General features: G+C 44.9%; 1 protein-coding gene across 1 annotated transcript in view; it reads left to right on the top strand.

Annotated features, from left to right (window-relative positions):
- POLR1A (RNA polymerase I subunit A) overlaps positions 1-26,539 on the top strand; it is a 514,608-nt gene that overhangs the window by 71,518 nt on the left and 416,551 nt on the right. Inside the window, exons 7-8 of the mRNA XM_078678659.1 lie at positions 17,600-17,686; positions 19,921-20,029. Coding sequence (XP_078534785.1) covers positions 17,600-17,686; positions 19,921-20,029 — 196 coding nt within the window. The remainder of the gene's footprint in view (positions 1-17,599; positions 17,687-19,920; positions 20,030-26,539) is intronic.

Raw genomic sequence — 26,539 nt, 5'->3', positions numbered from 1 at the left:
CCTGAGCAATGTCTGATTCCTGGTTTGAGAAAGTTGCCAAAGCCCTGGTGAACACGTACGAAGGAGTACAGCAAATGTGGTTTAGAGTACACGGTGTACTCTTGCTTTTACCCATGTTCAGCCCACCAGGCATTGTCCTACTCTATTATTCCCATTGTGTGTTAAAATCCTTGTTTACCCAAAACATTTCTGCCATACAATGAATATTAGTATTGTCTAGCTTAGATGACAATATATGATTAAAATCCCTCCTTATGATGAAAAGGAATTGTAGTGACGGCCAAAGAATGAGAGAGACGCTTTGTAGATAAAACCTTACAGCGTTTATTAAGAACAGTAGTTAACTTGACGACCTCAGCCACAGCCTCCACACAGTCAGCTTCGCATCGCTCGCCCCGGCGCTCGCCTTTGAACGCTGGTCGCGGTGACATTCTAAGTGATGTCACCGCGAGCAGCTCCATTACACGCGGAGCCGCCGGGGGGAATATGCAGGTGGGAGATACCACACATCCCCCTCCCCTGCGGAATGAACACATGAGATATAACAAAACAACAATACAGCAAAGTACTACATCATGACATATTGATCGAAATGTCTGGGGGGTCTGGTCACTCTCCTGCTAGACCTAACGCTTGGGTGGGGGAATGGCAACAGTTTCTTAGTGTCCGAACATTTGCTCCTCCTCGCATCACTCTCCCCCTCACCCTCACCCTCACTCTTGGAGTCATGCCCGGGTGGGTGAAATCTCACTACTCACCCCAGATTCCAGATCTTCCCCTCTTGAGTCTTCACAGCATTCTTGAACAATTTGGTGATCTTGGTTGGACTACTGTATCCTGACCAGCTTGCTCTACCAGTTGGGGTTCTGATCTTGATGCTATCCCCTACTTTGAATCCGGCCTTCCGTGTGGATTTCAGCTGGTCATATCTTTCCTTCCTTTTTGCCATGGCTCCCTCTTGTTTCTCTAGGCTTTTCGCTTCTTTGGAGTGGTCTGACCATCCCTTGTGCCACCCCATCCACCCAGGGGATAGCTTGGTGTTGGGTATCCTTTCACGGAGCAGCTCGAATGGGGTGACTCCCGTCGTTTGGTGTGGTGTGAACCTGTACGCTTCTAACCGCCTCCATGCTTCTTCTTTCCAGCTTATGCCACTGGCCTTGGCCAACTGTATGCTCTCCTTGAGGGTTTTCTTAAATCGCTCGACCATGCCATTAGTTTCGGGGTGATACAAGGCGCAACGCTTGTATTCGATGCCCCTCTCTCCAAGGAAGTCTTCCATTTCTTTTGAACACAATTGCACCCCATTATCCGTGAGTATGTTGCTGGATAGCCCTTCCCTGATGAACACCTCTTCCAAAAACCCAATGACTGTCTTAGTTGTGACTTCACTTACTAACTTCATTTCAGGCCACCTAGAATGCAAATCCATGAGCACTAGGATGTACGGTGTGCGCAACTCTCCAGACAATGCGCCCATGATGTCCAGTGCCAACTCCTCCCAGGGTCCTGACGGTGGCGGCCTGCATACCATCGGGGGTGTCAGTTGCTTCAAGACCTTGTCACTGTTGCTGCATGGAATGCAGTCTCTAATTTTCCTTTCGGTGGCAAGGTCCATGTTTGGCCACCAATAGCTCTCTCTGAGTCTTTGTTTGGTCTTGGTGATACCCATATGTCCTTCGTGGGCTATCTCAACAAGGTTGTCTCTCACCGACGCGGGTGGGACTAGTCTCGTCCCCCTGAACAGGCACTCATCTACTATGGACAGCTCATCCTTGACAACCCAGTATGGACGCAGATTTTCCTCCCGTTTATCCTCGTGTTTCCACCTGTTTTTTATTCTTTTGCACACCTCCTCCAAGACCTCATCTTCCCTCAATGCATTTTTCCATGTTTCCTCTCCTAACGCTCTCTGGATGGCGCAGACATTTTCCATCTGAAGTTCATCCGCTTCGTCATCCACCTTCCTTTGCTTCTCCCTCGCCTCATTCTCGTTGACCAGTCTCGACAGACAGTCTGCTGCGAAATTGCGCGTTCCCGGGACGTACTCGACGCCGAAAGTGTATTCTTGGAGTCCGACCACCCAACGCCTAATCCTACTGGAGATGGCATCCAGGCCTTTTTTGCTGAATACTTCCACCAACGGCTTGTGGTCAGTATGAAGAGTGAACTGTGTGCCCCACAGGAAGTCTCTGAATTTCCCCAATGCCCAAAATACTGCCAGGGCCTCTTTCTCAATCACCGAGTAGTTGGTTTCGGACTCCTGGAGTGACCTTGAGGCGAAGGCTATCGTTTCCTCTCCGTCCTTGCCTACTTGGGTGAGGACTGCTCCCAGCCCCTTAGCGCTTGCGTCGGTGGTGACCACAGTCGCCCGGTTGGGTATGTATGTCTTTAAGCTGGGGGCTTCTGCAAGTGCCCTCCTTACATCTTCAAACTCCCTCTGACACTCCTGACTCCAGTTGAACTCTGTCTCTTTCTTTAGCAGCAGCCTGATGGCGTAAGTCCTTCCTGCCAGGTTCTTTATGAATTTTCCGTAGAACTCCAACATACCCATCATTGACTTGATTTCGTCCTTGCTCGTGGGAGGCGCCAGTTTCACAATGGTGTTTTGTAGTTCAGCTTTGGGACATATTCCTTCAGCCGTCACCTTGTGCCCCAAGAAATCCAGTTCTGCGCAGCCAAACACACACTTATCCCTTTTTACCGTTAGTTCTTGTGACCTGAACCTTCCCAGCACGCGTCTCAGCCTCTCATCATGGTCTTCATGGTTTTTAGCAAATATGAGCACGTCGTCCTGGTAACACATGACACCTGGGATGCCTTTCAAGGCAATTTCTCTAGTTCGGACTGCACCTCTTCGTGGATGGCAATGGGAAGCTTCCTGACCTTGGCCACGACTGGCTTAGCGTTTTCTCTCAGTTTTATCTTGTGACAGTAGTTTTTTAAGCATCCTAACTCTTCTCTGAACACTTCTTTGAACTCTGTCACTACGTCTGTCTTGTGCTCCTGTATCTCCTGTATCAGGATCTGGGGATTGCTATTGGGATTGAGGTAGACCCCTAGCTCCTTCTGTGCTTGCCACCCCAAGATGTTATCCCCGACCGTGGACACATACACTTTGGACACAGTTGTCCTGTTCTTGTATTCGATTTTTCCTAGGAAATAGCCTTTCATAGAGATAGGGCGACCAGCATACCCCCCAGGCCTCAAGTCCATCTTTCTCAATATTATCTTCCCCTCGGACACACAAGTGAATTCTTTTGCATTAATAATAGTTATCCTTGAACAGGAATCGAACAATGCATCTAGCTCAGTGCTCCCCACTTTTATTGTGTCTTTTGGGCTGCTGACCTGACCCTCATCAACTTGTACCACAATTTCTTCACACGTGGCGTCATTGAAGCTTTGGATCTGCAACTCTTTGACCTGCACTACAATTTCGTCACAGACTACGTTCGTCCTGTCTCTACTCTGTCTACGGACCCCTTGCCCACACTTGCAATACTGCTTGAAGTGACCTTTCTTGCCGCACTTATTACATGTAAACCTGAGGGCGGGGCACTCTTTGTCATTAGCAAAGTGCCCCTGCTTGCCACACCTATAGCAGGTGCCCTTGAATGGTCCTCCCAATTTGCTCACCTTCTGTTCACTACCCGCTACCTTCTGGCCTTTGATCACAGACACGGCCTCACACTCGGTCACCACTTCACTGACATTAGGTTTGTCTTCACTTCTTTTCTCCCCGGTGTCTTGCTTTATCTCCCTGACGCACTGTAACATGTGCTCAACCTGTTTAGCTATAATGAGAACCTCCCTCAACGGTGGGTCATCCTTAAGCCACAACTCTTCACGCACACGCTCCATCCTGCAAGCCAATACAAACTGATCCCTGATCCTTTCCTCACTTGCCCCACCAAACTTGCATGTAGCTGCTAGTTTTCTCAATTCAGAGACAAAATCTTCAATAGATTCCCCCTCCTTCTGTGCTCTCTTACCAAAGTGGTACCTCTCCATAATTGTGCTTGTTTTAGGGAGGTAGTGTAAATCCAATTTCTTTAGACTTACTTCTAGCTCATTAAGACCCCTTGCTTCCTCCGTCCCTAACGCTGGGAGGTGGTCTAAAACCTCCTCTCCTTCTGCACCTAGGTAATATGCTAACAATGCTACCTTCCTTTTCAAACCAAGGTTAGGCCCACACACAGTGGCGTAATTCAAAAACACTTTTTTCCATTTTTTCCATTGAATAGTGGGGTCACCTGGGTTAGTCAGGAAAAAAGGTGGAGGGGTCACACTCTGCATGGTGAAAAGTCACTGAGCGATGTTGCACTCAGAAAAACCCAGAGAACAGTGTTTTAGTTCTACTAACCACAGTGTTAATTTAGTGCAGAGTACTATTTTCAGACACAAATGAGGCAAAAACGCATATAAAACATTGGCATTCAATTCCACTTTTGCATTTGGGGAGAATGTGACCCCTTCATGGGAACAGTGGTGGCTACGCCTGTTAACGCTGATATCAGCTCTGTATATCAGAGGACAACATTCCACACTAATAGAATTGCACAGCACACTCCCAAACTGCAGAGAGAACAACCCCACAGTTATGCTTCCTAGTCTTGTAGTCTCAGCCAGCACCCCTTAGAGCAGAATGCTACAGGCTTGTTCCACAATGCACGAAGACTGAGGATCAAGGAAACACTCCCCAGTGCACGATTCAAAACGGGGTGGAAACAACCGTTTCCCTTTGAATTCGAGGGGGGCACCTGAAGGAGAAGCACTGTTACTCTTCCAGCCTCATACATGTAAATGCAGAATGAGGAGAAGATGAAGACGCCATTCGCTGAAAAGCTGAAAGTAGTTGGGCAAACGCTTCACTGCTACTGTCTCTGATTCAAGCACAAAGCCCACTCTCCAGACCTTCAGGCCATCCTAAGCGTATTCCTTTATGACATGCGCTGAATAAAAGAAAAAAAACGTGAAAGAACACAATGCGCTCACCCCGCTTCCGTGACTGACTGTCATGAACCCACCCCTGTCTCCCTCGAGGGTGTTGTCCCAGTGCGCCAGATTCTATGTGCTCGAAATTCAGTCACAGGCTGGTTGTCGAAAATGAAATAGCCGGCGCCTCACGGAATGAGTCAGACACCCGCGGCAGCAGCCGCATCGCTCGTTCTCCTGATCACAGTCACGACTTCACTGCAGACCGATTGTAAATTTGGGTGGTCCCCACGGCGTAACTAAAGACAGCTGGGCATTCCTACTTCGTCGGGGAGGGACGGATAAATAGATCCCCTCTGACTCGCTGCCGCTCGTCTTCATGCCCCTCAGACACGCTTCTAGGCACTTTCAGCAGCTGCCCGCCATTATAGTTGCTGCACCCACAATTCTTTTCTTCAGTGGAAGTACAAAGGCTAGGTGGATGAGCACAACGCACCTCACATTCAGCTGACGAAAGTTACTTTTAACCATAGGCGGAGACAGACACCACTAAGAAGACGGAAACACAGCTGCTCCTTCCACGATCTCCCCTCTGCACTTTGCTCAGCACGGGATCGCAATATCATTCAGACATGAGAGTGTATAGTCCTCTCTTATTCATTCTCCATCTTCCGTTTTTCCTGCGCGTTAGCTAGTTGTTCAACATAGTGGGTTCAACCACCGCGCTACGATAGCTAGTAGGGGTACCTTACTTTAGTATTACATTCCGACGGGAATGGCCAAAGAATGAGAGGGACGCTTTGTAGATAAAACCTTACAGCGTTTATTAAGAACAGTAGTTAACTTGACGACCTCAGCCACAGCCTCCACACAGTCAGCTTCGCATCGCTCGCCTTGGAACGCTGGTCGCGGTGACATTCTAAGTGATGTCACCGCGAGCAGCTCCATTACACGCGGAGCCGCCGGGGGGAATATGCAGGTGGGAGATACCACAGGAATCTCGTTTAATTGCTTGTTAAAGTAGTTTCTCTGTGCCCCCTCAATTAGAAGGTGTTGTCCCGAAAACAGATTATTCCTAAATAAACTTTGCTCATGGGAACTTAGGCACATCGCTAAATTCTTCATGAATATGAGTATGATCCGTTTTTCATACTTTTGCTTTACTTCTACGCAATCATATTTGCTTCATTTCACTTTCATTGGCATGGTAAAAGAATGTAATTTTCTTACTTTCTCTTTAATGTTTATTTTGAAGTTTTGTTCTAAATAAATAATACATCTTTCCTTCTTATGAACTTCATGGATTTGAGACTTAGTTTAGTGTTTGTTTAACCGCATTGCTAATTTGAGTTGTTGATCCTGAGCACCTTGCTCCAACTAATTCTTGACTTCAACGCCGGCTTCGAGGGTGAGGCAATGATACTTTATTAGGTTTGGAAAATCAGAGGGTCACAAAGCATCCTGTAAGAAATCAGGACAATGTGATGCAGCACTGGGGGAAATCCCAAACAACCCCCAAAGCACCTGACCGAACAGTGAGATTCAAAATGAAACTTTGAATATGACTTAGGGTGATAATAGCGTTACCCATGGTTCCGTTCTGTTGCGGTAAAACTGTGTGCCCATTTTGCAATTGTTTGTAATAAGATCCCATCTGATTTAGCACCCATGCATTCCAATAATAAATCCTGCATGGAGAGAGACCTAGCTGGCGTCTCCATCTTGTTACATATCTGACTAACTTTGAAAGGGTCCAGTTAATGATGGTTGCAGAGTTAATTGTACAGGAATCACATTGTTGTTGGATATTGCATGACAACTGGTTAGTCGCCAAATCTGGTAAATTATCTCTTTGAGGGAGGATAAACGTTCTTACCAAGTTGAGAGTGGGATTTTTGTCATTTAATGGACACTGTGGGCCCGATTCACAAACGGCCTCCGTACTCGTGGTGGAGGCCCGCACTCCTGGCGAGACCTTCGTACTGCAGCTACGCATAGTGGAGGTCCCGCCCGAGTGCGGACCCCAACACGACTGGCTGGGCTCTGCCACGAGTGCGGAGGCCCTTTGTGAATCGGCATTCCAGTGTTTGATTTGCAAAAAGAAAGGGTGAAATATATACCATGATTCCATTATGGAGTATTGTTTTCACATCCAAATAATATAAGCAACTGGAAGATAAGTTAAGAGACTTAACAGATTTGCAACTACAGTCTCAGCTTGTCTGAATCATGTAAGCAATCCTTAGTGCTAAAGTGAAACATTTAACACCTTCGCCATGGGGCTAATTCCCCTGCGGCGCCGGGGGGGAGGGAGGGCGCGCGCAGCACCACGGTGCTTGTGACGAGCTCGGCTCGTCACACTGCACTGTGGCGCTGTGCCACGCCTGTTTTTCGGAACGCTCAGCACAGCGGGGGAATTAGCCCCGCGTGTGACATGACGAGCTCAGCTCGTCATCAGCACACGGCCACCGAGCCTCATGACGAGCTCGGCTCGTTATGAGCACGCAAGGAGTTAAAAGAATCTATTGAATGTACTATAGAAGCAATTATACCTCAACTATTTCATAGGAGCTAGTGTAGCAGGGCATATGCTTAAGGTAAAGTATCGCTCTGCACCCCACAATACTTCTCAGCATTACAGCAAAGGTACAGGACTAATCGTACTCTAGTCAGGGTACTCCGGATGTAACATTCACTTATATGTAAATCCTTCTAAGGAGGTGGGTGAAGCTGTATTTTCCACTTGTCAGCTCAGGGAGTCCTCGACTTTTAGACTGTAAGGCAAGACAGTGTTAGCATACAGCTCCGGACTTTAATTTGGGCAAATTTAACCAGTTAACCAGTTAATTTGCATCCAACATTGTAGATCAACTAGGTGTAGGAAGCTGACTCTTTATATAATATGCAAAAAAGAGGTATATTTTGTTTAGAGTCCAGGTATCCCTTATGAGTGGACATTGGCTTGCTTTTTCAATCCCAAGGTGCTCTTATTTCGGTAGTGTGGTCGAGCTGCCTTAGGCTTATCAAGAAGGGAGTGTTAGACATGTGTTGCATACACACTGTCAATAAATGATACAGACACACACCCAATGAGGAGCTCCACACCAATTTAGAAAAAAAGGATCTTGTATTGTTTTTGACACCAAGATCTTTGTTATTGGGCAAGTACTTTTTATAATGCCAGTTTTGAGGAAAACTGGAAAATACCCTTGTGTTGTCTCTAATGCAGTGCCTTTTATCCTATGGGGAAAGACATATTCTACATACGGGTACTTAGCAGCGACTTACAGGACCAATACTCTGCAGTTAAGGTAAGAATGGGGCAGAGTACAAGGCAGCACCAACAGGTTACCTCAGTAGGCACTGGGGTGTCTGGGTGAAGAGGTGCTTTTCGGCATCAGGCGCCCTGTTGGTTTCAATGTGAAGCAGTCCTGGAAAAGAGATTGCACGTTAGCCAGTCGGGCTAAACCAATTGGGGGGGGCTCAGATCTTGAGGGTTTTGGGCACACAGGGCCACCGTTGGTCCACAGCAACCCGGACTGTGGAGGGGGGCGGGGGGAGGGGTGTCTGGCAGTCTCGCACCGTCAAGACTTCTCACGGTTTAAGGGGGCCTGCGAAAAGAGGCTGTAACTGAGTGACCAGTCTGGCCAAATCCAAGGTGGGGTTTGACTCTTGTGTGTCTCTGCACCAGCTTGACATTGTTGGTCCACTTCGATTCGTGCTGGGGGCACAGGTGCAATGGTGCTTTCCGGTAATCAGGTTTTTGCTGTTTGGAGTCCTCACGGTTCGCCTTGGGTGCCTACAGAGTGCAGTGAAGTAGCTACGATACTCCACAGGAGAAACTGGTTGCTCCTTAAATTGCTGTCAGTCGTCTTTGGTATAATTGTCGGGGACAGCAGGCAGGCCAGCAGGGTAGGCGCCAGGCAGTTGCTGTTCCTCAGTTCCTGCTCTTCGTGTCCTTCTTCTTCTTAGGTCAACAGAACCTGCTGTCCTGGTGCCAGGGGCTCCCCTGAATACTAGATTTTGGGGCATTAAGGAGTGAGAAGGATGGTAGCCAATCGGCTACTTACACTTGGGGTCACTATACCCCCCTATATGACCACTTCCTGTGGAAAGTGGGCGTAACCCCGTCCCATAGTTCCTAATTCTGCCATCATCAAGAGGGCTGTAAGGCCTGCTGTAGGGGTGGCTTTCCTACTCTGCATGCAGTGACTGCAGGCATGGCACACAGGCATGTGTGCCGTGTGTTGTTTTCACTTTTATCTTCACCTAGACACGCATCCTGCAATTGTACTTTGCATGTTGGTGCTCCCTTAGGGTAGCGCAATACATGCTGCAGCCCTTAAGTACCCTCTTTAGCCTCCCTGCCCTAGGTACCCAGGATACCCACTTACTAGTAACTTACAGGCGTTGCTAAAGGCATTGCCAAGTGGAGGAACAATTGTACATTTAGGGAAAGAGACCTGGCACCGTAAACCTGGATAGCAGGGACGCAGAGTTCACTTCTGTCAAAATTACATCAGGTGCCAGGCAAAAAGTGGGGGTGTCATGTCAAAAAGGGGCCCTTTCCTACACTAGGTATTTGTGACCAAATGTCAGAAAGCACCGATCTTGTACTTGGGTTTTGACGGAAGCTCTACACCCCGGCACCACATGAAAATGGACCACACAGTATTACATGTTGGACATATAGGAGGTAAGGTGAATAGGATAAAAGAGAAAATCAGGAACTAGAGATTACTGCTTTGTCACTCTGCTGTGCATCAACGTCTGCATATTGGAATGAGTATCCAAACGGAAACAGGAGCACTTATTAAACCCACAGGATTGTTGTGCATCTATCTTAAATATTGAAAGGATATACCTAAACAACGTCTCTGTGTAACCAACTCTCTGTGTTCTTGATATGTAGCTGACCTAAATTAAATGTAGCGCGAATTGGGACAACTGAAGTGCTCAGAAGTTCCTTTCTTATTATTCCTTCAAAAAAAAATTCAAAGTTCCAGAAAAAAATGTAATTCCGAATGTCTTTAAATATTAATGTCTATGTGCTACTATAATTCAAAGTACTAGTTCCGACTGAACCTGATATTTAGAATACTCCTCTGAAACAGAATTTTTGTTCAGCAGGCTCTCAAGGACATATTTCTGTTTCCAACTGAAATCACAACTCGCCTACAAAGATGCCAAGTAAGGGTGACCAGGAAAGTTATACCAGAGTTTCCAAGATGACCGGTGCCATCTTCAAACATCATAAGAGTTAAGGGCTTGGTGGGAAATGTAGTCTTCTGTCGGACATCATCAAATAGTCTTTTCCACGTGGAGAAAGCCTTTCGCTGAGGATGCACTCTCAAACATTGCCCACCGCTCCACTTTTGAACCGACTCTTCGTGGGCAGGTTTGGTGAAAGGCACCTCTGTACCCACTGAGACACCATCAGCAGTAAGCCTTATTTCCACCTCTGCTTCCTGTGACCAAGTCTGAGACTAGTTGCAACTGTTACTTTTCTCCACCTGGACCTCCAATTGTGTATCATCTTCCTGTATTTGGATCAGTCGATGACACTGGGAGAAATCCACCAATATACAAGATATAGGAGAGAAAAGGGAGAGTCCTCTGGCATACCAAAGCTGAATGACGCCTCAAGAGATTCTGCAGCCTTTCGTTTTCCATATTTTGTGGCAAACAGATGACCGCGACGATTATTGTTACATATGGGAGCTGAAAGCTAAATAAAAATAAAGCTTAGTGCTGCATCTTTTCTGCTCCCATCGCTTTTCTTCAAGTTGCGATCTTGGCAATTGTTCAAACACTGTAAGTGCTCTTGGCATACCCAGATATCCTGATGCTGTATCAATCATTACTTTTGCCAATTGCAACAATAGACTTTCTATTAAGGACTTAGATTCATTTGTTTTCTTTTTCTACGTTTGTCAATCATCTGTCATCAAATATCAAGAAATTATATTCTAAATACTTCGGAAATGTATTTGGCCAGTACTTCAGTACTTTGGTAATGTATAGTGTGTTTGGCCATATCTGTTGTAAATGTGTTCACAATTTGAGCACTGCGTCGTCTGCACTATGAATACCTTTGTAGGAATTACACCTTGTTTTTTTAATTAATTTAATCAAAAAATCTTGGAAAGAAGCAACGTTTGTCCTCTACTTAATACCAAGTAATTAAAGTGTGAAGATTGATATTTATAGTTGTTTTGGATACCTCAGAGGTACATACAAGGTTTCCTTATAAAAATGACTGCCATGGGACAGTTGTTGAAACCTAATACGGTTACCCTACTTCTCATGGCTTGATAGGGTTTCCGCATTCAATAGGTTGACTGGTTGGGTTCTTCTGGTTAGGACCCAACGGAGGGCGGGTCCTTGAATGCCAGTCTTGTGCTGCCATCTGATCAGGATGGGGTGTAAGACAGCGTCAAAGGCTTATTAGAGGTGCAGTAGGATGAGGGCCACAGTTTCTCCTCTGTGTAGGATCCTTTTGATCTTATCTGTTGCTGTGATGAGGCTGTCTCTGTGTTGTGTTTGAGTCTAATTGGGAACAAAAGGGGTTAGGTCCTTTATGTGGTGAGGGCTAGACCTAATAACATTAGTAAACAACACAAAATGCCCAAACCACAGTTACTCAATACAATTTTTTGATGTAGGGTAAGAAACACTTTATTATCGCTTCCCTGGACACCATTATTTTGTGTCAACCATTTTGTATTTTCTATAATTTGAAAAAATTGCTGACAGAAAAAAGACATTGATTGCAAATATTTACAAGGCTGGACTAATGTTAGCAAACATTAAAGGCAAAGACTATTTACACATTTAGAAATCCTTAGAACACACAATAGAAAATATTCTCACATCAGACATTATTGAAAAAATAATAATACAAACATATCAATTACGAACAACAAAAAGCTAACAAACACTGAATGAGAGAAACTAGGGGTTGGGAAGATAAATGATTAAATATCTTGTATATTTTAGTGCTGGACCAGCCGGTCCTAGCTTTAGTTCAACAGTAATACTTTATATCTCCCAACCAATACTGCTGACACGTTTCTAGACCAGACTGGAGTCACTGGTCTGTCATCAGGGCTGTATGTATCTTGTATCTGTGGGATACAAAAGCAATGTTTTGCTTAATCTAGTGTGTGGGCTCCTTTTTATCATGCAGTAGCTGAAATGTCGGTGTGCGCTACATACCAAGGCTGCTCAGTGTTGAATTTCAGATCGGGTCTTTTGGGGGTCCGTTTAAATAAAATAACGTGGCCAAGCAGAGAAGCCTAAAAGAATTTAAGGGATGTTTTTAATTTTTATCATTACGAGATTGGTACAATATATTCACTAGCTAAAACCAGTTGGGGAGTGGAAGCATACCTTTTACTTTCAGTAGTGCCGAGTGCTGGCAGGGTCCATTAAAAGCGGCGTGACCATCAGTTTGGGTTCTGAGATATGGGAAAGATTAATATTCAGACGCTTAGCGGTGTGCACGTTATGTTAAACACTCGCTTGGAGAATTTGAGAAGGGATTGCCTACCTTGATTTAATCTCTCATTTGCGCATAAATGGAATTGTTGATTTCAGCATTCTACAAAGAAAAACAAAGCGCACCCTTAGTAAAATATTTTAACTGATTCAGCGCTCAGCAAGCGCGTATTAGTGCAAGTGGGACAAATACCTGTGGCTGGAGCTGCTGCTCTGTGCTGTGGGATTCGAATTTCTCTCAGTAAAGATGGCCGCCGCTATTTCCTGTTTGTTATATGCAAAAGCTATACTGATGCATTGTGGGGCATGTAGTCCCATGAGTCACATTTGCTTGAAAATAAAGGCTAGACGTACTGTCTACAGCACCTTATCTTAGTCTAAAGGTAATGGGTACGTCCTTCCAATTGTTTATTGTATCATGTATTTTAAAACAAAAAATGAGTACGCTAGATTGTACTAGAATTTTGGGTGGCTTCTCTGGGTCAGTGACCTGTTCTCATGCAATAGAGGACCAAGACCAGCGGGCAAGCCAGGGATGTCTAACCGATGCAAATCAGGACAGATGTGGTCAAATATGCGCTATCTCAGACAGGTTATTTAAACCAGTCTGTGCACTATTGAATTTTAAAATTAGATACGCTTCTTTTTGTAACAGAACGCGTTCGACGTCATGGCATTTTGACCTGGAGTTTACAGTGTATATGACAGACCATTTGAATTCTTGCTCATTGTGAGACTTCTCGCAGAAATGCTCCACCATTGGAGCAGACATGACCTTTTTCTTAATCCGCGATCGGTGCTGACTTATTCTGTGGTTGACTTGCTGGCTGGTTTTTCCAATATAAATTAGTTGGCACGGACATAGAATCAAGTACACAACGTTCTTTGTTCTACAATTAGAAAATTCTTTGTGCTTCCACTTGGTCCCATGGTGTACAAACTCGTCGCCTTCTATTGTGCTAGAGCAGGCGATGCAGTTACCACACTTGTGGTGACCCTCGATAGGCTTGAGATTCCATTGCGCCAATAAGTCGCTTTTGGTCTTGGGAATAACCACGTCAGCTCGGATGAGTTCCTGGCCAATGCTGCGGTTTTTTCTGTATGCAAAAATTGGTTTGGGGAACGGGCAGCTCAGCCCCTCCAACAAATGCCAATTCTTTAATACAGCCTGTCTCAATTTGTGGGTGTCCGGACAGAAGGTAGTGACGCACACAAGTTTCTCTAGAGGTGCTCGCTGTTTGGTTTGCAGTAGACATTCTCTAGGCGTATATTTTGCACGCTTAAGAGAGTGTTTGAGGAGCTTACGTGGATAACCACGCTCTTGCATATCACAGCAAACTGCTTGGGCATGCAGGTCATAGTCTTGTATTTCTGAGCAATTCCGTCTTATTCTTAATAATTGCTCATAGGGTAAATTAGCTTTTAGACTGCGGGGATGTGCGCTTCTGTGGTGTAAAATCGTGTTTCTGTCAGTGGCCTTCCTGAACAAAGACGAACCCAACCTCCCGTCCACACACCTCATTTCAATATCCAAAAAAGTCATATGACTGGGGCTATTTTCTATCGAGAATTTTATATCTCTGTGCCTAGTATTGAGCCATCCATGAAAGGCCAATAACTCGGTCTGACTCCCCTGCCACAGGAGCCAGACATCGTCTATGTACCTGTACCACTGTAGTATTTGATGTTTAAAAGGGTTATTCATGTCCACGAACCTTTCCTCATACTGCGCCATGAAGGGCACCACCATTTCTGGGGCATAAGGACATCCCATGGCGGTGCCCTTCACTCGCATGTAGAACTGGCCGTTGAAAGTGAAGTAATTTCTCTTCAGTGCTATTGCTGCCAATTCTAAAATAAAGGCAGTCGGAACTCGATGTATGTATGTATTTCGATTTATATAGCGCACGAATCACCCAGGGGTCTCAAGGCGCTTGCTTAGGGAACCCGTCCTGGTATTCCCCTGTGAGATACCCCGGCAGGGTATTCACAAGGTGAAAGCCAGGCATCCCGCCGCGAGGGGCCTAGTGGAGATTAAGCAAGCTATTGCCCAGAGTCGCAGAGTGTGACCCCGTGAGTCGAGTAGGCACCGGAGCGAGAATTGTCGAGTCCATGGAATTTTTTGAGCCCGAGACCCGCCGAGGCGGGGAATCTAACCCTGGTCCACGGCTGATCTCAGCTTCCGGGTCTGCCGCCTCTAACCACTGAGCCACACTTCTCCTTTCTCTCATGTCCAGATATATCTGCATGACTTCTAAGGCTTCTTCCTGGGGGATTTGGGTATACAAGGACGTGACGTCCATTGTAACCATGATTTGCGATTGCGGATCAAAGATGGTACCTTCGACTTTGTTAAAAAAATCGGTTGTATCGCGCAAATAAGATTTAACCTGGCACACAAATGGCTTTAAAAAGAAATCCACGTATTGCGCTATTGGCTCTAAACAAGAGTCACAGCCCGACACAATGGGACGTCCGGGGGGCTCTGTCAAGCTCTTGTGTATCTTCGGAAGAAGATAGAGGACAGGAGTCCTGGGGTACTTCTTTAAGAGGTAATCATACTCCTTATTACCCAGGAAACCACTTTCTTTGCCGGAGTCCAAGACTCTCGCAATTTGTCCCTGAATATCCTTTCTAGGTTGTGTTGTTTACTAGTGTTTGAGTCTAAAGCATGACTGTGTGGGGTTGAGGAGCTGGTGTTTGATAAGGTGGTCTGCGTGGTGTCTGTTGATGTCCTTTTCTAGGACCTTGGCTGAGTGGTAGGAGGGAGATTGATTGGTAGTTTGCCAGTTATGCGAGATCTGCTGCTGTGGTCTTCGGGAGAGGGTTGTCATAGCTTGCTCCAAGGCTTCTGGGAATGTTACTGTGTCAATCAGTGTGTTTAGGATGTGGATGAGTGCTGTGCTGATTGCCATGGTGGATCCTTTGTGGAAAGTGTGATGGGGGCAGGAGTCTGACTGGACCATGGAGCGGATAGTCTTCATGATCGTGATGGTTTTGTCTGTGGTGGTGGTGTCGCAGGAGACCAAGACATGTTTTCCAGTTTAGATCTGCTGGCTGACTGAGGTTTTTGTGGTCTGGTTGATGGTTGAAGTTGTCATATATGGCTGTGATTTTGCTGCTGATGAAGTCTGTGAGGTCAGTGCTCATTGTTGAGATGGTTTGGTGTTGCGAGCGGTGGCTGCGGGGTTGGTGAAGTCCTTGATGAGTGGGGAGATCTCCTTTTTGCAGTTTGAACTGTTAACAACGCTGTCTTCTAGGAAATCTGGTATCCCAGATTTGCTACTGGGAGTGACTCAAGGCGGATTTGAAGGTGTTCTTATCCACAGTTTCCAGGTTTGTTCTTCACCTCCTTGCTAGTTGTTTGCAGTGCCGCTTGGTCATTCTGAGTTCTTCCATGTACCAGCTGGCCTGGGTGCGTGTTAATTGCAGGGTGTGTTTGTGAGGGGCTATGGTGTCCGCTCAGGTGGATTTCCAGTTATATAAGTTTTTGATGTTGTTTGGTAGGTTGACAGTGTTCCCTGGTAGCTTTTGGGAGAGGGTTGAAGCTCCATCCTAGTCACTCCAGGTGGGGTTGGGGGGCGTAGGTTTGTTGACTGTGGTGTTGAATGAAGTGAAGACTGGGGCCAGAATATGACGAGTGGTGTGGATGGGCTTGTGAAAGTGAAAGGTGATAGGTGAAGGTTGAGGTCTCCTAGGAGGACGTAGACACAGGAGACCATAATTAAAGGGGCAACAAAGTCTGCGATGTTCATGAAGTTTGCACGGGCCCCTGGGGTTTGTAGACCAGGGCCAGCTCAAGGTGAAGTTTGCTGGGATGTGCAACTTTAATATGAGGTGCTCAATATAGCTGGATTTGGTTTCCATGATAGTGGTGTGGCAAATGGTATCCTTCAAAATGATGACGATTCCTCCTTGAGGCCTGTGTTGGGGGTCTTTCCTGATGATCTTAGTCTGACGGAGATGGTTGTGGAAATGTCTGAGCCAACGCTGGGGTCATCCAAGTTTCCATGAGAAAAAGGAGGTCTGGGCAGAGTTGCTTAGCAGGTCCCACATTTCTGTGGTATATTTACTGAGTGAGTGGGTGTTGATGAGTATGCATCAGAGTGAGGGGTGGGATGTGTGGAGCCTGGTTTGTGTGTGCTTCAGCGAGTTGGGTGCTGGGGAGCTGTTGGTGTGTTTTTGCTGGTTGTTGGAGTGATGAGTGTAGTTGTGCTGCAGGTGAAGGCTCCGTCCGTGTTCTGTGGTGAGGCGTGGCAGCAGCCTGATGAGCGGTGGCCGGCATTGAAGGTGTGGAAGAATGTAGTGGGTTGGTGATTGGTCGAGGAAGGACCGCCATTCCTGGTGCTTGGTGTGGACAGGCACAGGCATGCTTGCGGGGGAAGGGGAGTGGGAATGGGAAAGGGGGAGAGGGGGAAGAGAGGAAGAAGGGTGAGATCTTTTGGAGCCTTAAGGTGCTGAAAGAGTCTTAACCAGTTGGAAGACTGGTCGCAGGTAAGCCCTAGTGGGTACAGGGTATCCACCTGCTTAGTAAGTCAATCTTGGAGAAGTATAGACTGCTTCTGAAACTTTTTTTGGTTTAAACTACTTCATTACGCGAAGAGACCAAACCATCACGTGTTTCTATTCAGCTGTCTACCATGCTCTCCTAATTGTTAAGAAACAAAAGTAATCTTGCTCCATCACGTAGTTTGCTTTAAATAACTTCAGAAATTCTTCCATGTCTGGGTTTTTATCCTGGATACAATTGCTAAATTTGTTGAACTATTGAAGGTACTTGTTTGTTTATTTTTTATAATTGTTTATCCACCAGTATTTTGTTATTGCAGTATATTTCTTGGTAACCTTTTTGTGTTATATTTTGTGTTGTGATAACCTTTTTTTCAGACCAAGGCTACAAAACAGTAGCCTCACCCATTAAAAAGGTAAACATGTAGGTGAAGTAAACAAAATCCAAAAAAAAGACCAAGAGGTCTTGTGGTTATGTAGAAAATACACCACAAATACCTGTGGTACTCACAAAGTATTCCTAATTGATATTTGGTCTTCATATGGACTGTTATTAGAATGATGATAAAAGTTTTCATTAATGTTGTTAAATCTGACAAGTTTAAACTCCTTAGATGGAAACTGTGACCACACTTTTTATATATTTCTTCCTTAGCGATTGATGAATCTCAGTTGGGCAAGCGAGGTTATTTAACACCAAGCACAGCCAGGGAGCACATCATGTCTTTATGGGAAAATGAAGGTAGGTTTATGTGTTATTGTAATTGTGTTATTGTGTTTATTGTCTTGTATAACAACATCTGTAAAATTTGTAATTTAAATATTTTTCTTTCAATTTCTTTCATGGTTGCAACACTGTAGCAGGATTTAAATTAATACTTTTTTAGATGAAGATACCATTTGTGATTTTTGTATTCGATATGTGCTGTTCTCATTGATGTTCTTTTTATGAGAATTAAGTTGGCTTTAGAGGTAGGTGAATTTTTATCTAGGAGTATGGCTGTGGCTACAACATCTTAGTTCGTGGAAAATGAGTATGAACAAGGGAGACATACAAATGACCAGCCTCCCACATCTAGATGTCCTGTCAAGACTGATGGACAGAGAATTTGTAAATTGTGTCTCATTGCCTCTAACGCTCAGTCCATCATCCCCCTTTGGTATCGCTATATTTTATTCCTTGCACGAGATTTAGTCTCCTGACTAATGGGTTTATCCGGAATGGTTTTCAATTGAAGCTTTATGTCAAACATTACCAGAAAGTGGTCGGACCAAATGAAAGGAATCTGGGCTTTCATCGCCACTTGCGGATTATTATAAAACACTCCTTTTAGCGTATGGCCTGCTCTATGGGTGGGATTTTAACTAATTGAGACCAACCGAAACCCTCGAGTCTCCATTAGAGCTACTGTGTTTTCCAAGTTAAAGTTAAATCTCTGTCTTTAGCCGTCAAACCTTTCTCCAGGAGAGAATCCACATTTTCTATAAAAATTCTCCTGGGACCTGGGGGGCGATAAACTAAGACGCCTAAAAAGAATGTGTATTAGAAGGAGCCCCATTAGATTTGAAGGCTTCACATTCCAGTATGGCAATTGTTTAATGACCCATGACAGATAGTCCCAAAAAATCATAGCAAGAACCCTTACCCCGTATCAGGGATCCATCTACAAGGTGAAGCGTGAAGTTGGGAGGGGTCGCTGCCGCTTAATCCAGTCCTGATGTTTGGTCTGCCCAAGTCTCAGTAACCCAGGCAATGTCAATTCGATAGTTATCTATGAAATCCAAGAATTAAAACTGATGTTTTATCAGGGATCTGGCATTAAGAAGGGCACACTTGAAAGCCCCTTCGGTGGAAGTGACTGTGGAGATACCAAAGACTGGGCAAGCATCACTATTGTACTTTCCATATAGCCATGTGAAGGTACTATCACAGTTAGTGCAAACCAGAACTTTGTCTTAATGACAGTGCTAGAGTCTAAACATAAATATCCCTGGAACTTACCTCCAATGTTCAGTCCAGGAAGCGCTTCCCTAGAATAGACCGTGCTGGGTAAGAACTGGGGACCCCAACTGGCAGGGGGGGCTGGTGCTGAGCGCGGATGGGCGCAGACAGGCTTGCCTTTGGCGCACGAGCGGCGCGGACACGCTCCCTGCCTCATTTAAATCCCCCATGGGACAAGTGGGCGTCGTCCAGGTACCGGGGCTTTGTGACGTGTTAAAAGCAGAACAAGTAGGAAAAATTAAATAGAAACCAGGGTCCAGCAACCCCGAGTACCCACTCACCAGGCTCCCCTGGGGGGATTGCGCCTGAAATAGGAGTCATGCACTTCCTCTTAAAAGCACAAGGAGTGCAAGATACAATTAAACAAACACGCTTACGGAGTTTAAGGAAGCTTATGATAGTGCGAACAAGGTAATGTGTCATAGAGAAAGTGAGATAGGCACTGTCTGTACAATATTTACACACTATGCATCTTTAATTTCTTTTGACAGTTCAGAGCAGCGACTCGTGGTTTGCAAGTGTTCCAAATAAATGCCATCTTTTGTCTTCTAGAATGCTGATTCCTCCTCTCAGGCCTGGTACAGCAGACTCATCCACTGCTTAACACTGCTACGTTACCTTACTTGCCCACCTTACTTGCCTATAATTGCACACAAACAAATCATTCGATTGTCCTAAAAGCAATAAGATTTTACGTGCATCGCATCTTGCTGTGGTGACCCTTTTCTAAAACGGGTCTTCTGTGGGGTCTCCTCGAAAAAAGCTAGATTCAACTTGGAAGACACTCAATTTAATGTCGGAACTTTTTGAGTTTTTAAAAACTATTTCAATAAAAACTCATATATCCATTATTGAGTGACATTCAGTATAATAAATCATAATCCGATCTTTTATATATTTTTCAGTGCCACTCTGTTAAAATCCGGATTTTTTTTACTGTTTCTCCGAGTAATCTTTGATTCTTTTTTTTCTAGGATTTTTTCTGAATCGCATCTTCTCTGGACTTGAAAATAGTGGAGATTTGGAATCTGAATTCAGTCCTGATATGTTCTTTCTCGACCTCGTTGCTGTTCCACCCGCTAGGTAAACATGCATTTGTGATTTCATCCATTTACTAAAGGCATTAAGTTTGCATAACGACCTTCTTCCTTGTGGGTCATGAAGATGTTCTAGACTGCAAAATTAAGGCCATATGAAATAACTACCTATGTAAATTTCGATCTGAACCGATTTCAACCACCAAGTTTATACCCTCAGATATACTAGGACTGATCTTATATTAGTGTATATTTTAACAGGAAACTGTTTTTTTTTAATGTGAGTAATTTTCCATTTGTATCTTTACAATAATAGTCTGGTTTTACAGTACATTAGATTGCCTTCTCTGGGAGCAGACTGAATAAACTTCTTGTAGCTAACCATCAGATCATAAGCATCACAGCCAAAACTTTGAAAACTTTAAAATAGTCACATACAAGAGGGCCTGAAAGGATTCTGCTGCCGAGCAGAACACTTTTCTGAAGAGGTATTTCAAGTGGGAAGCAATTGTACTACTGTTACAGATATGTTTGTATATGTTCTAGTTTGTGCAATTCTCTCCTCTCCAGAGGCTGAAGAATTTAGGGAATATTTATTTGGAGGACAGAAATGATGAAATCGTAAGTAAGGAAACTAAGCTGAAACAGATAAGAATTAACATAGTAAGGAACATGAGCAGAATTACAGTAAGGCGGCTTTGCACTCTGAAAGCTTGACAGGCAACCTCAATAGTATTAATAAACCATAAACTTGATCCCATAAAGTGCTGGTCATGATCTAAATCTAAATCCGTATTTGTAAAGCGCAAACTACTCACCCTTGCAGGTCTCAAGGCGCTGAGGGCCGTCGTGGAAATTAAGTGAGCTATTACCCAGAGTCACATGGTACTGAGTTGAGCTGCCGCCGGAGCCAGGGATCGAACCGTGAACCCTGTGCTCTGAAGTCAGCTGCCATGGCCACTGCACCACACCTCTCCTACCTGATGAATTATTTTGTACAAAAGACTACATAATTGAAATCTTTAGAAGACAAGCAACACTGCAGATTAGAGATTATAAGTATCCTTTGTGGTGCAGAAATATGTAATATATGATATGATACAATGGCCACGTGGTTAACTCTGAAACGTAGACTAATTAAATAAACTAGAGGTTTTTAGCAGCATTACTAGCGCTCTTGCAAGCAGCACACACATGCTGGGGTAAGGACAGTGCTCAATTTGCTAAAGAAAGAGTGCCGGTGCCTGAAGCTTCGCTCAGAAGCCCACGGCTGGTGCTAATACATGTCTGCGTGCAGAATACCAAGTCTGCATAGTCTGGAATCCACCTCAGGTCTCTTTAATCCACTCCCCGACCCTTTATCTCAATCTTGAAGGTTCTTGCTTACTCTCTTTGTGAGGATTCCCCATGTTTCTCCTTCTTTCCCCTTTGGTAGATTCCCCTTTCTTGCTCTCGGATATGTCCAATAAGAACAATAAATGTCAGTGCTCAAAAATTAAGCGGCTCAAATTAAGCACTGGTTAAGTGTAAGTAACAGGGTAAGAAAAAACATTACTGTTGCAGAGAGGTTACAACTACACAAGCAATATAAGAATAAGATGCAAAGCCACATAAACTAATGCATGTACTCTGAGCTTATGGCCCTATTCTGGTAGGTGGGACTTTTGGAATGCTTGTTTTACCGAATTGTAATCTTTACAATTAGATTTATTTATATAGAGGGTACGAAATGCATTGAACATGTTGCCATTACCACTACATTAGAGCGTATCTAGACACTTCGATCAGCGAGGTAATTAGGTCTGTCAATTTTCATGTTGATTAATTGGTTTTGCAAGAATCCATTATATGGTCTGCTGTAAATTTGGTTTTGTATCTGTGAATTCAATGTTCTTTTATTTTTTTTTTAATGAGTTGAATGATTATTGTTGCAGATGGGTAGTGGTATCTACCTGTCTGCCTTCTCCTTGGCTCTAGTGAGGTCACGCCCTTTGTAGAGTGCAAGGGTCAGGGTGCATTGTTGATCTCTTTTCTTTTTCTATTTTTTCTTTCAATCCTTTTTATCGAGTTTTACATTTCATTAATTGCAGGAAAACAGTGCAGCAAACTAAGAACAGTGCAGCCCGCCCCTATACATCTTTCGTCATAATTAAAAAAGAAAACAAATGCTGATACGTGCAGAACACTTTTCATCTGTTAATACCCAATCAAGCCATACTGTGCCAGTTTGTTTATAGAATGGAGAAGTACGCTAGGACATTGCTCACCATGCGTCTCATATTTTAGCATATTTTTAAGTGCAACCCTTCCCCGGATAGATCCTCTCCTTCGCTGCAGCTCAGAGTTCCATTGATCCGGTCCAGTCAGGCAGCTGGGGCCCTCCACATAAGGGCAAGTTCTGGTTTTGCAATTCGCAGTCCCAAGTTTCTTCCAGCCCAGTTATTGTCCCACTCTGGCCTAATCCCCAATGATGGAAACTTCTGGTCCGTTCTCAAGGCACGCTCTGTTCTATGGAGGTGCGCTGACGTAAAATAAACTCTCTGGAAGTGTTTGAATTGGATATGGTGGAGCCTCGCCAGGTTCACTAATTCCCGAGCAGCCATCTTTGCCTCAGCCCGTTCATTGTCATCTGGGGAGCCCAGATCTTACTCCCACCGATCCATGAGAGTCTGCGTTGGGTCTGCCATGTTGAAAATTAAGGCTCTGTATAACCTGAAAATTTATTTTTGGGCTAATAGTCTAAGGATCCATTTGATCTTGAGCGGTTTGAAGTCAAAAATTCTCTGCAGACGCTTCCTAGAGCTTTTTAGTGCGTATTTGATTTGAAGATAGCGGAACAATTGTGGCTTGGTAAGTCAAAATCAGACTGTATCTGACCATATATTTTTATGCTAGAGGTTTCCCATATGTCTTTTACCCTAGATAGCCTGATGGTATCCCATCTGCAAAATCCAGACAACTGGGAGACTTGCGTTAGCCATTTACTATCCCAGTGGCGTGGGTTGGGTGAGTTTCTTTCATTATGTGACCATTCTACTCCTTGTCCTTGAGCGCACCCGATGCCATCATTCAAGGTCAAGCCTGGTGACCATGGCCAATTTCCTGGACACTTGGTGGCTATTTATTTAGTATAGGAGGAGTCTTGCACTCATTGTCACAACCTCCAATTAGATTGCAGAGTCAGCCCTGTCAGAGAACAAGTAGTCCTTTATTGGCAAGAACTGGGTAGCTAGATAATACCATCTTATGTCCGTGAGTCCCAACCCCCTATTCTATGAAATGTGTGCATATATTACAGGCAACCCTCTGGGTCTTACCGGCCCATATGTAATTCGGAATAGTGCTTTGGAGAGGGTTAAAAAAGTCTCCTTGGAGAAGGAGTGGGTAATTATGGAGGTTGTACTATAATTGGGGAAGGGCTATCATTTTCAAAAAGACTCCGCGGGTCCATCCTTCATTTTGGCAGTTTGCTTCAGAATTAGAAGTGAATTCAATTGAATACAAATGTTTACAGTTGCGATCTGACTCTAGCCCAGATCAAAACCCCATACAGAAATGAGCTTTAACAAACACCCTACTGGGAACAGCCAGGTCATCAAAGGTTTCTTATAAGTCAATAAATCTTGACATGCTCTTAATGATTTATAAATCATGTGTTAGCGCGCGCGCCGTTGGCGCGCCTAAGGCAAGCCCGTCTGCGCCCGTCTGCGCCCGTCCGCGCCTGTCCCGCGCCAAGCGCCAGTCACCTTGCTCAAATCGAGCCAATAGCACGCCGCGGATGGCCTAGACATAGTCTCTTAGAATTAAGACCTCCAGCAGCAGATAATCACTCAAAATACAACCCGGCCTCTCCCCCGGAGCACTTCAGCTGTTCTAATTGTCATTATTCTCTACACCCCCCGCCGCCTTCTTCATGTAAGGACATAAGAGAGAGATACCCCCACACTCCCCCCGCGGGAACTGAAAGCCTGTTTAGTCAACTGTCGATCCCTGCCCAAACACGCAAGCGACATCTGGCTCTCTCTAACAGCGAACGCCTGGGACTTAATGTTCCTTACGGAAACATGGATAAAAGAGGCTTTCAAACCCGATATTGCCCTAGCAGTCCCCCCAGAATATCAATTTATCGGGCTAAATAGACCCGGATCTCAAATAGGGGGAGGAATTGCTATTATCCTCAAATCCCACTGGAAAATTTCATCCAGAATGCTAGATAACCTGGGACCTATTGAAGCCATGTACTTCAGTATCTCTGAGGCCTCTCTCCTTATCGGGGCCGGAGCATTGATCTACAATCCCCCCAACACCACCCTCCCATCCATACCACAAATCTACTTACAATTCTGGCGGATCTCTCCTTAAAACACCCCATTTCACTGTCCTCTGGGACTTTAATTTACACACAGATGACAAAAACTGTGCAAAGGCCTGCTCCCTTGTGGAGACTATGGCGGGCATTAACCTTTCTCAAAAAGTTGTGGGCCCCACACACACTGGTGGTCATACTCTTGACCTGATTTTTACGAACCTACCCGGCCTCTCTACTTTTGCCCCCCTCCCCGTGACATGGTCCGATCATTATATTATTCCTTTTAATCTCATATTTCCACCCACTAAGACTTCCACAGGTAGGACAGAGAAGGTAGGAAGAAAGTGGTTTAAAGTAACGCTGGAAGCAATAGAGCCGGCATTTGCCGAGCTCAGATGGCAACCTTCCTCAAATATAAATGAGGATGTAGCGAACTTAAATCAATACTTCAATACGGCCATAGAGAAAATCGCCCCCCTTACCACTCTCTCCTCAGCCAGAACCAAACCCTCTGCGCCCTGGTTTTCCCAGTTGCTACGGGAAGAAAAAAGCAGATGTAAAAAACTAGAACGCCTTTGGCGTCGCACCTACGATGCAGACGCCAAAACAATCTACAGAATGGCGCTAAAAAAATTCCATAAAACCAAACAAAGCACAATGAAAGAATATTTCGCAAGCAAAATTAAACCTGCGGACAATTCAAGCAAAGTGCTCTTTCAAATTGTAAAAGATTCAATCCCGCGGTCCTCTCACACAAAACGGAACCCTGTCAAGAACTCTGTGACGGATTGTCGAATTTCTTTCACGAGAAAATTAATCTCATTTATGCCTCTTTTAATACAGCACAGAGATCGGTCTCGGAGATCGTGTCGCCTGAACCTACTACTACTAAGGACGCTATGCTTAGCGCGTTTCAACCTGTCACCTTAGACGCAGCATTAAATAAACTTCAGCTATGTAAGTCAAGCTCTCCCCTAGACCCCATGCCCGCTGAAGTTTTCGCTACCATTGCCCCTGCGATTGTACAACCTCTAGTAACCATATGGAACTCCTCTCTCCTATCGGGTCAGTTCCCGGAGATATGGAAACAAGCCACTCTCATCCCCCTTTTGAAAAAGCCAGATGCTGACCCGGCTGTACTCAGTAACTATCGCCCGATATCCCTGCTCCCAAAACCAGCCAAAATTCTAGAAAAAATTGTGTAATGTGTATGTCGCACCCTTGGCCAAGGTGATTGAGACATCCGGGGTTAGAGTGATCTCATACGCTGATGATACTCAGCTTATCTTTTCCATCAGAGATCACTTACCCCTGGGTTTTAAAAATTTCAGAACCTGTCTATCCAATATTGTAGCCTGGATGACTTCGAACACACTAAAATTGAATACAGAAAAAACGGAGGTGCTGTTTTTTAACCAAACCATCCCCCTGACACCCACCATCTGGTGGCCAGCGGAGCTCAACCCACCGCCCACCCCGGTAAAAACGGCACGCAATCTCGGAGTCCAATTCGATAACGAATTATCTTTTAAGACCCAGATTCAGAAAGTCACCTCCTCGTGTTTCGGCAAACTCTGCATGTTAAAAAAAATCTCCCCCTTTCTCCCCATTGATTCTCTAAAAACAGCGACGCACGCCTTAATCACTTCGCACCTAGACTATGCGAACAGTCTGTATGTAGGATTGCCGGCCTACCTACTTCACAGGCTACAGATCGTGCAGAACGCCGCAGCCAGGCTGATCTGTAAAGTCCCCTACCGCCATTCCATCTAACCCCACTTGAGAAAGTTGCATTGGTTTCCTATTACGGCTCGTATTAAATTCAAGGCCCTCGTATTAGTCTTTAGGGCGCTGAATGGAAATGTCCCCAGATACCTTAGACATATACTAAAGCCAGTAAAATCAGCTCTCAACCTCAGATCTAACCACCTCCGGCTCCTACTCCCACCCAGATTCCGTCTTGCAAGGAAGGGAGGCAGAGCTTTTGCAGTGGTGGTTTCCAAATTCTGGAACTCTCTTCCCATCAGCCTCCGTCTTATGGACACCGAATCTCAATTCAGGATCAAATTAAAGACCTTTCTATTCGCTGGATACTAATTCCTTTCCCCTACTGTCTGCAATCCTTAGCGCCTGGACAACCCCGTTGGGGGTAGCTGTGCGCTTAACAAATGCCAGAAATAATAATAATAATAATAATAATAATAATAATGATAAAGGTAAAGTGTTCCAGTATTGGGCTCCTTTAAC

Source organism: Lissotriton helveticus, chromosome 2_2 (assembly GCF_964261635.1).
Source record: "Lissotriton helveticus chromosome 2_2, aLisHel1.1, whole genome shotgun sequence".
In the NCBI taxonomy this organism is placed as follows: Eukaryota; Metazoa; Chordata; class Amphibia; order Caudata; family Salamandridae; genus Lissotriton; species Lissotriton helveticus.
Note: the sequence above shows the minus strand (reverse complement) of the source record. Positions and strands in the feature narration are given on the sequence as shown.